The following is a 13,530-nucleotide window of genomic DNA, read 5'->3' on the forward strand; positions in this document are numbered from 1 at the left end:
ATGTTAGTTACACTATGAACATCCTTTATATTTACTCTAATAGTCATGAGATGTTAATAACATACTGATGAGTCATGTTTGGAAACCAAACCTTCTCTCTTCCCCAAAATGGTACTATGAAAACGAAATGGAACTAGCAAAACACCAAGAAGTCCCCCGAAACACACATCTCTTGATTTCTGGTTTATACACGGGGATAATGGGATTGATCTCAAGAACCATTGTGAAGACCAGGAAGATGGAGAGCATTTCACTTAGAACAATGCTCTTCTCCTCTGATTTGGTGAACAGTTAATTCTCCAAGGAGAAGAGCCTCTGGAAATAGGTTTGGGTACTACTACACCTGTAAGAGTATTGTGCTGAGAGACTAGCAGTATCTGGCTGGGAAATGACAGCAAGAGACTAACCGTCATTTCAAAGGGCCTCGCCACACCACCAGGCTTACCTTGGATGGGTTTCTGCCTCTTCACGCAGCCTCAGTAGCTTTTGCTACCAGACAGCCTTACAACCTGGGTGCGGTTCTGGAAGGAGAAACTGCGGGGTCTGAGGAAGAGAAGTCTTCTCTTTCCCATTTTCCCAGGGGAGCACTCTTGGAATATATAAAGGGCAACTCAACAATGGTATATGTCTTTTTTTTCCCCCAGGCATGGTCTCTAAATCAATGAAGATATCATACCTTTTATTGTTTTAGAATGGGGAGCAGGAAGAATGAGGGACAGCCAAATAATAGGGTATGCTGCTGCTGCTAAGTTGCTTCAGTCGTGTCCGACTCTGTGCAACCCCAGAGACGGCAGCCCACCCGTTCCTGGGATTCTCCAGCCAAGAGCACTGGAGTGGGTTGCCATTTCCCTCTCCAATGCATGAAAGTGAAAAGTCAAAGTGAAGTCGCTCAGTCATGTCTGACTCTTAGCTACCCCATGGACTGCAGCCCACCAGGCTCCTCCATCCATGGGATTTTCCAGGCAAGAGTACTGGACTGGGGTGCCATCGCCTTCTCCATGCCAAGGACTAGAAAAGACCAAATCAACTTGGCAAACACCTGCTGAGAGGGGCCATTATCCATATCCTGAAAATTCTTCTATAATCTCAGAGTGGGTAAGACCTTAGGAAGAAAACCAAGAAGCCATAAAATACAAGACTGATAGATCTGACCATGCAAAACAAAATTTTTACATGGTAAATTACACAAAAACAAATGATAATAGGTGATAGAAAACAACAAATCCTATATTAAGGGCATTATATCCTTAATATAGAAAAAATATTTACAAATTAAGAGGATAAAGACCAAAATGGATTAGGAAAATGGGAAACATAATTCATAGGAGGAAAAAAAATAACAAATAGCCTTAAAATATACAGTACAATGCTAAGTTTCATTCAAAGAAAAAACACATGACACAGGTTTCCACTTAGGCTGTCAAAGAGCAAAAAGTTGGTCAGGTTATAGGAAAATAAGAGCAGACATAGTCTACAGCACTAAACTGGTAAAAATCCATCTGGAGGGCCATTCAGCATCTGCTCTCTGTATGTATACAACGATCTGCAATACCCCCTCTTCAGCAGTGTATTCCATGGTTGTACACAGACACAAGGATGTAACTACAGAAAAGGACATTTCACAGGAGCACCGTTTACAGTACCAAAGTCTAGAAAGACCTGTGGTACTCCAAACAATGGAATGCCACTCAGCTATAAAGGAATGAAGCAGATCTAGCTCAAGTTATAGGGAACAATCTCTAAGATTCACCAGAATCAAATGTCTAGAATAGCGTATGTTATTTATGAAAAAGACAAGGCAGGATGGGTGAATATACTCACACATGTCAGAGCAGTGCTTCTCACATTGGGAGCAGCAGTAGCAGCATCACCTGGGAACTCTCAGAAATGCAAATTTTGTACCTGCCCCCGACTCAGACCTACTAACTCGGAGCCTCTGGGAGTCCAGCAATCTGTATGTTTTTTAAATCTGTGTTTTTAATAAGCCTTACAGGTAATTCTGATGTATGCTGAAGTGTCAGAACCACTGTGCTAGAATATCTCTAAAGATATCCAGAAAACTGTGAACAGCTGTTACCTCTGGAGAGAAGAAATGCGAGATGAAGCGCAGGAGTCGAAGAGAGACTTTTTTATGTTCGGATTTTTTTCCCATGTGAACGTACTGCTTATTTTAAATAAAAATTCAACAATCAAAACCTGCCACTTGGATCCAAAATGGATAATCCTTCTGAAAAACTGAATGATGGGTTTTGGTTTACAGCATGATTCTTAAAAAAACAACAACCTACTGAGCCCAAGGTTTCAAGGCAGCAAATAAAGTGTATCTATAAATGCCCATGTATGGTTTGATACAGCAGAGTCTAGGTTTGGTGATGATGAACTTGTTATTTACTGACCTGGAAGGGTTTTAAAAGGGGAAAAACCTTTTTAGAAGTTTTATCAGTAAGAAGCAGATTACCCTTACTGTGGACAGTAATAATAGTTAAACACCCAGAATAAAGGCAAAGACAAAGAGAAAAATTGAACTTTTTTTTTAAAAAGCACAAAAACCCTACATACTAAAATTGTACACATCAAGTATTGGTCCAATCTTATATCAATCTATTTACAATTAAACAGCACCATGGTTTTCTCACCTAGGTTAGTTAAACATGCCCAGAAAATTGTTATTCAAGGTATATGTTCCTTTAAAATAAAATAAACTCTTAACAGAGCTCAAATCCTCAACAAACAAAAAAACTTTTATCAATCATAGATAATTATATCACCGAATTTACTTAAGAAAAATAGATTTGAACATTTTTTTCCCTCCAGTTGACAAACTTTGAGAGATGCTGCTGTTTAATGTGGCAAACAAATTAAGAAACATTTTGATGACGGGGCATTATTCTAAAACACCCTCATGTACCTCCACCTCCACATATAAAAATATTCCTTTGGAATTAATGTTGCTGTCCCCTCTTGAATTTAGATTCAATTATCAGCAAAGCTAAATTAAATGTAGCCACAATCTTTAAAATGATTGCATAAAAAAGAGAAACAGTTAAAGCTCTCAGAAACACGCTACATTACAATTATAGATATTGTATCTAATCAGGCTATAGGAAATTTAATAACATTTTAAACATAACATTTAAACTAAATAGCAGTTTCAGTCTGCCACTGAATTAATAATGGTGCTTCACATCCAAAATGAGTGTGGAGGTCTGATCATCTCCCATTTGAGAACCGAGTTAAGTGCCTGCTTGCCTCTGCTTCTCCATCTCATGGGTTCCTAGAGGTTCAGGGACATCGTATGTGCTAGCCCCCTTCTCACCTATGGAACCAACTTTGAAAAGGCTCCTCATTAAATACAGTCCTTGGCAGCTTTATTCCATTGAGAAGCCATGGAATTTATACAGAAGAATCAGGTTATGCCATGGAATTTTTCAGTTTTATAATCTGCCGATGCTTCTTAATTTGCCTCTTTGCTATGAAAGATGAGAGAGGAAAATTCTCATCCACCACAACTACAGGTAACAGTGAGCTATTATGGTAAGCACTGAAGTATAAAGCAACGTATCATCATTAGGTCTCACTGCCAATGTTTAAGTGATGCCAGGAAATTTTTCACTAGTAAATTATGACTTGAAATTTTTTTCTGAAAGATTGAAGACAGGCACAATTCTCCTAGGCACAGACAGAATGGGTTTTCCTTACACCCTTCCTGCAAACCGGGGGAGACAAGATAATTACTTTATTGATTCTGTGCATTCCCTGACCTAGTATGCATGCATTTGGGGCACAGCTAGCTCTGAAAGTTCTAAGCAGAGTAGGCAGATCAATGAAGGTATTATATAGTAGTGACCTTCTAAGCTTGGATATGAAAACAGCTTCTTATATAGACATTTCAGAATACTTATGCAGCAAGAGGACAATGGACTTTTCAACTAAGTATCAGTTGAAAATCAGAGATCTGAATGCACTGACGAAATTATTGCCTAGTGTTCCAGAAAGATGCCTGCCACCAACGCGCTAGAAAGGCACCAAAATTTAGTGTGAACGTAAATAAGGAGCTCAACCCATGAGAATGGGAGTAGCAATACTGAAGCACAACTTGCCAGTCTCTACGCCTTTATGGCTAAATATGACTTGAGCAAAGAACTAAGACCAGAAAAGTTATCGAACCTCAAGTACTGCTCTGTTAGTTTCCATTTCAAAAAGCTCAAGTTTTATAACTGTTATTGATGATTTCTGGAAATTATATTTGAGAACTCTGTATTCATAGGTGCTTGGTGCTGTTCTTCATGGGTGCAATCTTCTATTTACAGTCCAAATCATTTAAATACAGCCATTACATAGTTGTTGGGTGTTTTAAAATAAAAGGTTATCTATTTCTTAACTGCCTCTTGAATTAAAAATTGTAATTACATGAGTCTCAAAGGCTGGCTCTTTGTGTTTTATTAATTACTTTTGTTGGTCTCCATCACAGATGGAATTTTTCACTGATAATTCCTCAGAACTAAATCCATTCATATGGAATTCAGAGCAGTGAAAACAGATTTCACGCCATAGAGTAGGAAATGAGAACAATAAAAAGGGGCATGAAGGATCTGGGGACGGCCAACAGGACTAGGTCAGTTCTCAACTGGTGTTGGGTTCTGCAGAGGTTGGCTCATTATAACCTGTACGACATAGTCCTTTGGGATCTTCAGCTCTTCCAATCTCATTTTGTCAGTGAGAGGTCTGCCAGAAAAGAACCACCGCTGACTAGCTGGTTCCACTCCTTCCGCAGCATGCAGTCGTCTCTTCATGTGGTACACTGTGTCTGTGCTGCGGACCACAAGTTTGAGGTCTTTGCCAGTGGAGAGGCGCAAACGGAGCTGAGATTCATACCCAGAATTGGGCGGTGGCTCAGGAATATCCAGAGTCTCTATGTCGCTCTTTTCCTCTATCATGTTGATTGGTGGTGCCAAGCAATAGACTGGAAGCTGGTATCTATTCCCCAGTTCATCATAGCACTCTGTAAGTGCACCTTCAGAAAGAGAAGAAATGAAAAAGGGTTTAACCTAAATGAATGCATTTTTCTTTACATTGTGCAAATGCTCAAACATCTCCCTGGCTTGCCACTTAAAAGGGAAAAAAATGTAAAATAAGACCAATCTCTGTCAGTGGTCAACGACTGTTATCATGGATGGCCCATGACCAATTATCTGAAAAAGGGCAAGTGTCAGTTGCTCACTTGTGTCCGATTCTTTGCAACCCCGTGGACTGTAGCCTGCCAGGCTCCTCTGTCCATGGAATTCTCCAGGCAAGAACAGAGGAGTGGGTAGCCATTTCCTTCTCCAGGGGATCTTCCTGACCCAGGGATCAGACCTGGGTCTCCTGCGTGGCAGGCAAATTCTTTACTGTCTGAGCCACCAGGGAAGCCCCCAATTATCTTAGTGTTTATCAAATGAACCAGGACCCTAACTCCTTACCCTCACACTTCTAAGTCATTTTATACCTAATTTACGGTTTCATTAAAAAAGGAAAAAAAGCACACAAAATTCCAATTTACTAATATTTCAATGCTCAGACCAAATTAAGGGGAAATTCAAACTGCAGTGGGATATCTTTTAGGAAACGAATCAGTTAACCTTAAAAAACAAACAAACAAAAAAACCAGATCTCTAAGCCCAATTCACCACAATAGCATCCCAGAGTGGTTCTCTTAATGCCCAGACTTCCTTTGCCAGAAGACCTCAGTCCAAAGAAATCACAAACTAGAGATGACAAGCTTACCAGCTGCCACTGGCTCATGGCTTATATATGAATCTCATTAGCACAGTTACCACAGAAGTGACTGAGGTGTTTTATTTACCCTAATTATTAGTCAATCTGTTACAGAGAAGCTACGGGTTAAAAAGGAAGAATAAAAGAAGTATGAAGTTTATAACCCACTGCTCAGGGGAGGGGATAAAAAGTGTTTGCGGTTTAAAAGAAGATATTCATGGTTAATTTCTTTATAAACTGCATTGTAATTACCAGAGCTTCCCTTGGGGAACTTGAGGGCATACTGAATGAATGCTTTATTGTAAGGTATTCATAATGTGTCCTTTGTTCAATATAGATAAAAACCAAAAACATCTATATTCAAAACACTACACACAGGCTAATGAACATGGGAAGTGGGACACTGAGAAATGGTTATCAATGAACAGGTGAGTTAATAACCTGGTCTCTGTGGTCACTATCAACAGGCGGAAAATACAAAGAATTCCACATGAGATTCGAACAGTCGCCAACGCACCAAGCGTTGACCTGGGCCTGCTTTCTAAGTTACGTACGATGGGCTGGGGTGAGACCTCAGCCACCAAGCATCAATACTCGTGAATCTCCCCTTCCTCTGTGTTTCATGTTCAGCCTCTGTGCTGTTCACTAATTAATCTGAACACTCCTATGAAACTGTAGAGATGGACATGTTTCAAGCCCAGCTGTGATCACCAGCAGTTTCCTAAACTAGCAGCCATCACACTGTAGAATGTTATTTATAAAATCAGTTGTGCAAACTTCACTGTGTACATACTTGATATAGGCTTGTTCTAAGGCAAAGAAACCTACCAGTGTCTTTCAGATGGCCTGACCATTAGGAAAACTAGCAAAGAAAAGGTGGAGAGTTCACTACAGACTCATCATCTCTCTCAGGAAAATAACTTCAGATACACATCCCACTGATACCAGCCTGACAGGTACAAGAGCATGTATTTACATGCGTGCATGCTAAGATCCTTCAGTCGTGTCTGACTCTGTGCAACTCCATGGACCGTAGCCCGCCAGGCTCCTCTGTCCATGGGATTCTCCAGGCAAGAAAACTGGAGTAGGTTGCAATGCCCTCCTCCAGGGGATCTTCCTGACCCAAGGATCAAACCAGAGTCTCCTGCATCTCCTGCACTGCAGGCGGATTCTTTACCACTGAGCCACCGGGGAAGCCCATATATTAACGTAACTATTCTATTAAAAAAAAGTTCTCTTAGACAGGCACCATTCTACACCTTGTTTTTTGGTTGCCTTTTTTGCCCACGCAGTATGACATGCAGGATCTTAGTTCCCTGACCAGGATCAAATCCATGCACCCCCTGCAGTGGAAGCGGGAAGTCTTAAATGCCAGGGAAGTCCCAAGAGACCAAGCTAAATCACTACTTTTGCAATCAGGAGACCATGACGATACTCCCAGCCTTGTTATTAACTAGGTGTACAACCTCCAGCAGCATTCTTTAACCTCAAATACTTTTCTCAATTAGCTAAATGAGGCAGGATAAAAATGACCTGTAAATTGGTTTCCAGGTTTACACACACTGCTTCATATTCATGCACCACAAGAGATAGAGAACAGGAAAGCAAACCAAAGCTGTCAAACTGTGGGCAGAATCATGTCTTGACCAAAAGGCAGCCTGCATTTCCAGCCTCCCGAGAAAGGAGGGCGCGAGGCGCTGTGGCAGCGTCTTGTCCAGGGCTGAACAGCAGCGCAAGGCACCCTTACGACAGACACACAGCCTGCCAGGCACTGTGGTCTTCCCAGATCTGAATACTCACTTCTGCATCACAGTGTAAAGCTGAGTCTTTCCCCACCTGCCCTTCAGCCCAGAAAGTCAAGGGTTCAGTTTTCAGATTCAAATGGGTAAGAATAAAAGCCCCATGGAAGAGGTACAGCTGGATGGCACATCTTCTTGCTCCAGCTCAGGAAGCCTCACATCTATAATGCCGTAAATAAACTATCCAGACTCTACGGCTAAGAAGCTCCTATATTCCTATATTTTGGGGAAAGGTAACTTCAATTTATCTAACATGAAATTTTCTGGTTTACTCTGTTCTTCACTCCTGCCAGTCAAATTATATTGCAAACTGAATTATAAATATGTTCCAGTTTTAGATTAAACTAAAAAATAAATATGCCAAAAATTCAGGCCATGAAGTCAAATATTAATTATATTTTTAGACTAGTTTTATGGATTACCCTCTACCCACATTAAATATCTGAGTCCATAAAGTATCAAAAAATTAATCAATATAGACCAGAGCTGAATACTACCCCAGAGTTACCTATACAGAGCAGAATGACTCCTCTGTAGGCTCAAACTGTTCTGAACAATATATTCCCAAATCCCCCACCGTTTTACGGCCCTGCGTCTTTTTATTAAAGACAAAACTAACGGTGGTCTCCATCACTTGGCAAACACCTGGAAGTGTTAGGGTGTGTCACTGGCACTGAGCACAGAGGGTTACAAGGAAGCAAAGGCTGCCCCTGATCCCCAGGAGCTTAGAGTCAAGGGAAGCAGACATAGTGTAACCACCAAGGGTTTAAATACAAATTGATACACTGAGAACCAGACAGAGGAGCCAAGGTATCACACAGCAGTGATGGGACTAGAGCTGGTAGAGCCAAGAAAGAAAAAAACTCTATAAAAATAGTGTGCTCTAAGCATGACACAGGGAGCTTCTCTGGTGGCTCAGGCAGTAAAGAATCTGCCAACAATCCAAGAGACCTGGGCTCAATCCCTGGGTCAGGAAGATCCCCTGGAGAAGGGAATGGCTACCCACTCCAGTATTCCTGCCTGGAGAATCCCATGGACAGAGGAGCCTGGGAAGCTACATACAGTCCACGGGGTCACAAAGAGTCGGACACGACGGCACAGCTAACACTTTACTCCACTACAGGCATGACACAATACAAATAAAGGGCATCCCAAGAAATATGAATTATATGGAAATAAGAATTAATGTAAGTATGGAATAAAAAGTGGCTTTGCTGAGGTGAAATACAGAATCAACTGTGTGAAATTACTAAACAGCAACAGTGAAAATCTAATAGAAGGCTTAGGGAGACTTAATACTATAGAACATTTCTAAAGGTGGCTAATACCAGTCCATGAGTCACTCCTACAAATATTGAGTGCCTACTATATGCCAAGAAATATTATGCCAGGGAATAAGACAAAGCCTAAAGATTATTTTATTATTTGCATGAAACGAGAGTGACTGACTGGAATTAGGGGAACCAGCTAAAATGATTGCCTAACAATGGAAAGAAATGGATCTGAAAGAATTGGTGGTAATTAGCAGGACCTAATGATAGATTGTGTGTGTGCTCAGTCGTGTCCGACTCTCTGCAACCCCATGGATTATAGCCTGCCAGGATCCTCTGTCCATGGAGATTCTTCAGGCAAGAATCCTGGAGGGGGTTGCCATGCTCTCCTCCAGGGGATCTTCCCAACCCAGAGACTGAACCCAGGTCTCCTGCAATGCAGGCGGATTCTTTTACCATCTAAGCCACCAGGGAAGCCCAATGATAGTTTAGGAAAGGCAAATCACCTAACTAGGAAATGAGAGTGATAAAGAATTCAGGGTTACAAGATTCTTTGCTTAGTCTTAACTGCTGCAGGTATGGGGAGATACTTCAATTGAGTTATCTGAAGGTAACTGAAGAGGCATATTGGGAAAAAGATAAAAGCAGTGTGTACAGTAATAATCTTGAATGTACAAGCTTAAACATAAAAGCAAACACTTAAAAAGAGGGCTTACTAGCTTTGTCTGAGCACTTCATATACAATGACATTTAATTCTCACAATGACCCAGTAAAGTAAGTTTATCATACTCATTTTACAAATGGGAAAACTGAAGAAGAGACAGGTAAGCTTGTCCCGGGTCAGAGAGTAACAGAGTACCATAATCTGATTCCTGAAGAAGTAAATGTATGACACACGGATAAGGCTTCAGGGCTTGTGATAGCTCTACTGGACTCTCAGGTTAATGATATGGCTAGTGGAAGGAAGAAATGCTCTTGGAAAAAGGCAGAGGACAAATACAAGAGGGATGAAAAGCCAAACGTGAATCACAAGGCACAGTGCAGCCCAAAATACATTTGCCAGTGCTGTTAGTGACCAAGCAAAGGAGGATACAGAAGAGGAGGCAAAAGGAAGTGGTGACTAAGAAGTTTCAGTGCTCTGAAGCCACCACATGTAGTGACAAAACGGACATATTGCTGTCAATGTTTCATCTACAATATTTGAGAGGAGAGTGTAAAAAACAGAGTATGGTGAGAAGATGGATAGCTTCCCTTAAAGAAACCCTGTGTATAAACACAAAAGGGAAGGGACCACTCTAAAAGTAGGTAAGATTAGGATTTTTTTTAACCTTTCCAAAAATTACTCCTAGCTGGGTTTGCATCTGCAATTTACAAAAGGTTTTAAATTATCACCCACTGACCACTGATGGTGCAGCTCATCTAACAATTCCCCACTCGTTCTAAAGATGTGCTAGCCAGGGTTGCTTAGATTGCTCACCAAACGTTCTTTGTGGAAGTACACCCGTCTTTTATTCCTCCTTCTCCTCACAACATCATTATAGGCCTCAACCGAGTCCTAGCAGAGAGACAGATGGCCACAGGGATAAATGCCGCCAGGCCACTGCTTCCCCTGGTCAGGAAGCCCTGAAAGCTCCCCAGGGCAGGAAGAAAGCTGCCAAGACTACCTTCTGTCCTGATTTCATACATAATTGTTTGAGGTTGTTTTTATTTATCTTCTATCTAGATGATTGGCTCCGATGTTAAATTTTCCTTGTTTTCTATGGCTGCTTTTAATTTGGCTGCAAAATATTTCACAAGAAAATTATAAAGACAGGACTAAATTAAAAACCAAATAATAAAAATAGCTTTCTTAAATGTCATAACATCTAACACTTTACTGTTTCTCAAGCAGTCTTTGAGATTAAAAAAAAGACATCTTTGTAAGCATTCAAAGGCCTCACTGGTTTTCCTCTATGTTTTTTTTTTTTTTTTAATTAATTTTATTCTATTCTCAAACTTTACATAATTGTATTAGTTCTGCCAAACATCAAAATGAATCCACCACGGGTATACATGTGTTCCCCATCCTGAACCCCCCTCCCTCCTCCCTCCCCACACCATCCCTCTGGGTCGTCCCAGTGCACCAGCCCCAAGCATCCAGAATCGTGCATTGAACCTGGACTGGCATCTCGTTTCATACATGACATTTCACATGTTTCAATGCCATTCTCCCAAATCTTCCCACCCTCTCCCTCTCCCACAGAGTCCATAAGACTGTTCTATACGTCAGTGTCTCTTTTGCTGTCTCGTATACAGGGTTATCGTTACCAGCTTTCTAAATTCCATATATATGCGTTAGTATACTGTATTGGTGTTTTTCCTTCTGGCTTACTTCACTCTGTATAATAGGCTCCAGTTTCATCCACCTCATTAGAACTGATTCAAATGTATTCTTTTTAATGGCTGAGTAATACTCCATTGTGTATATGTACCACAGCTTTCTTAGCCATTCATCTGCTGATGGACATCTAGGTTGCTTCCATGTCCTGGCTATTATAAACAGTGCTGCAATGAACATTGGGGTACACGTGTCTCTTTCCCTTCTGGTTTCCTCAGTGTGTATGCCCAGCAGTGGGATTGCTGGATCATAAGGCAGTTCTATTTCCAGTTTTTTAAGGAATCTCCACACTGTTCTCCATAGTGGCTGTACTAGTTTGCATTCCCACCAACAGTGTAAGAGGGTTCCCTTTTCTCCACACCCTCTCCAGCATTTATTATTTGTAGACTTTTGGATCGCAGCCATTCTGACTGGTGTGAAATGGTACCTCATAGTGGTTTTGATTTGCATTTCTCTGATAATGAGTGATGTTGAGCATCTTTTCATGTGTTTGTTAGCCATCTGTATGTCTTCTTTGGAGAAATGTCTATTTAGATCTTTGGCCCATTTTTTGATTGGGTCATTTATTTTTCTGGAGTTGAGCTGTAGGAGTTGCTTGTATATTTTTGAGATTAGTTGTTTGTCGGTTGCTTCATTTGCTATTATTTTCTCCCATTCTGAAGGCTGTCTTTTCACCTTGCTAATAGTTTCCTTTGATGTGCAGAAGCTTTTAAGTTTAATTAGGTCCCATTTGTTTATTTTTGCTTTTATTTCCAATATTCTGGGAGGTGGGTCATAGAGGATCCTGCTGTGATGTATGTCAGAGAGTGTTTTGCCTATGTTCTCCTCTAGGAGTTTTATAGTTTCTGGTCTTACGTTGAGATCTTTAATCCATTTTGAGTTTATTTTTGTATATGGTGTTAGAAAGTGTTCTAGTTTCATTCTTTTACAAGTGGTTGACCAGATTTCCCAGCACCACTTGTTAAAGAGATTGTCTTTAATCCATTGTATATTCTTGCCTCCTTTGTCAAAGATAAGGTGTCCATATGTGCGTGGATTTATCTCTGGGCTTTCTATTTTGTTCCATTGATCTATATTTCTGTCTTTGTGCCAGTACCATACTGTCTTGATAACTGTGGCTTTGTAGTAGAGCCTGAAGTCAGGTAGGTTGATTCCTCCAGTTCCATTTTTCTTTCTCAAGATCGCTTTGGCTATTCGAGGTTTTTTGTATTTCCATACAAATTATGAAATTATTTGTTCTAGCTCTGTGAAGAATACTGTTGGTAGCTTGATAGGGATTGCATTGAATCTATAAATTGCTTTGGGTAGTATACTCATTTTCACTATATTGATTCTTCCAATCCATGAACATGCTATATTTCTCCATCTATTCGTGTCCTCTTTGATTTCTTTCACCAGTGTTTTATAGTTTTCTATATATAGGTCTTTAGTTTCTTTAGGTAGATATATTCCTAAGTATTTTATTCTTTTCGTTGCAATGGTGAATGGAATTGTTTCCTTAATTTCTCTTTCTGTTTTCTCATTATTAGTGTATAGGAATGCAAGGGATTTCTGTGTGTTGATTTTATATCCTGCAACTTTACTATAATCATTGATTAGTTCTAGTAATTTTCTGGTGGAGTCTTTAGGGTTTTCTATGTAGAGGATCATGTCATCTGCAAACAGTGAGAGTTTTACTTCTTCTTTTCCAATTTGGATTCCTTTTATTTCTTTTTCTGCTCTGATTGCTGTGGCCAAAACTTCCAAAACTATGTTGAATAGTAATGGTGAAAGTGGGCACCCTTGTCTTGTTCCTGACTTTAGAGGAAATGCTTTCAATTTTTCACCATTGAGGGTAATGTTTGCTGTGGGTTTGTCATATATAGCTTTTATTATGTTGAGGTATGTTCCTTCTATTCCTGCTTTCTGGAGAGTTTTTATCATAAATGGGTGTTGAATTTTGTCAAAGGCTTTCTCTGCATCTATTGAGATAATCATATGGTTTTTATTTTTCAATTTGTTAATGTGGTGTATTACATTGATTGATTTGCGGATATTGAAGAATCCTTGCATCCCTGGGATAAAGCCCACTTGGTCATGGTGTATGATCTTTTTAATGTGTTGTTGGATTCTGATTGCTAGAATTTTGTTTAGGATTTTTGCATCTATGTTCATCAGTGATATTGGCCTGTAGTTTTCTTTTTTTGTGGGATCTTTGTCAGGTTTTGGTATTAGGGTGATGGTGGCCTCATAGAATGAGTTTGGAAGTTTACCTTCCTCTGCAATTTTCTGGAAGAGTTTGAGCAGGATAGGTGTTAGCTCTTCTCTAAATTTTTGGTAGAATTCAGC

General features: G+C 40.2%; 1 protein-coding gene across 2 annotated transcripts in view; it reads right to left on the reverse strand.

Annotated features, from left to right (window-relative positions):
* Window positions 1-2,516: 2,516 nt before the first annotated feature.
* Window positions 2,517-13,530, reverse strand: part of UBTD2 (ubiquitin domain containing 2) — a 67,747-nt gene continuing 56,733 nt past the window's right edge. The window contains exon 3 of one of the 2 annotated variants that reach the window (XM_059878781.1): window positions 2,517-5,014. In XM_059878781.1, coding sequence (XP_059734764.1) covers window positions 4,617-5,014 — 398 coding nt within the window. In that variant the 3' untranslated portion in view covers window positions 2,517-4,616. The remainder of the gene's footprint in view (window positions 5,015-13,530) is intronic. The other variant, NM_001015679.1, reaches the window with a different exon arrangement.

This window comes from Bos taurus, chromosome 20 (assembly GCF_002263795.3).
Source record: "Bos taurus isolate L1 Dominette 01449 registration number 42190680 breed Hereford chromosome 20, ARS-UCD2.0, whole genome shotgun sequence".
Classification (NCBI taxonomy): Eukaryota; Metazoa; Chordata; class Mammalia; order Artiodactyla; family Bovidae; genus Bos; species Bos taurus.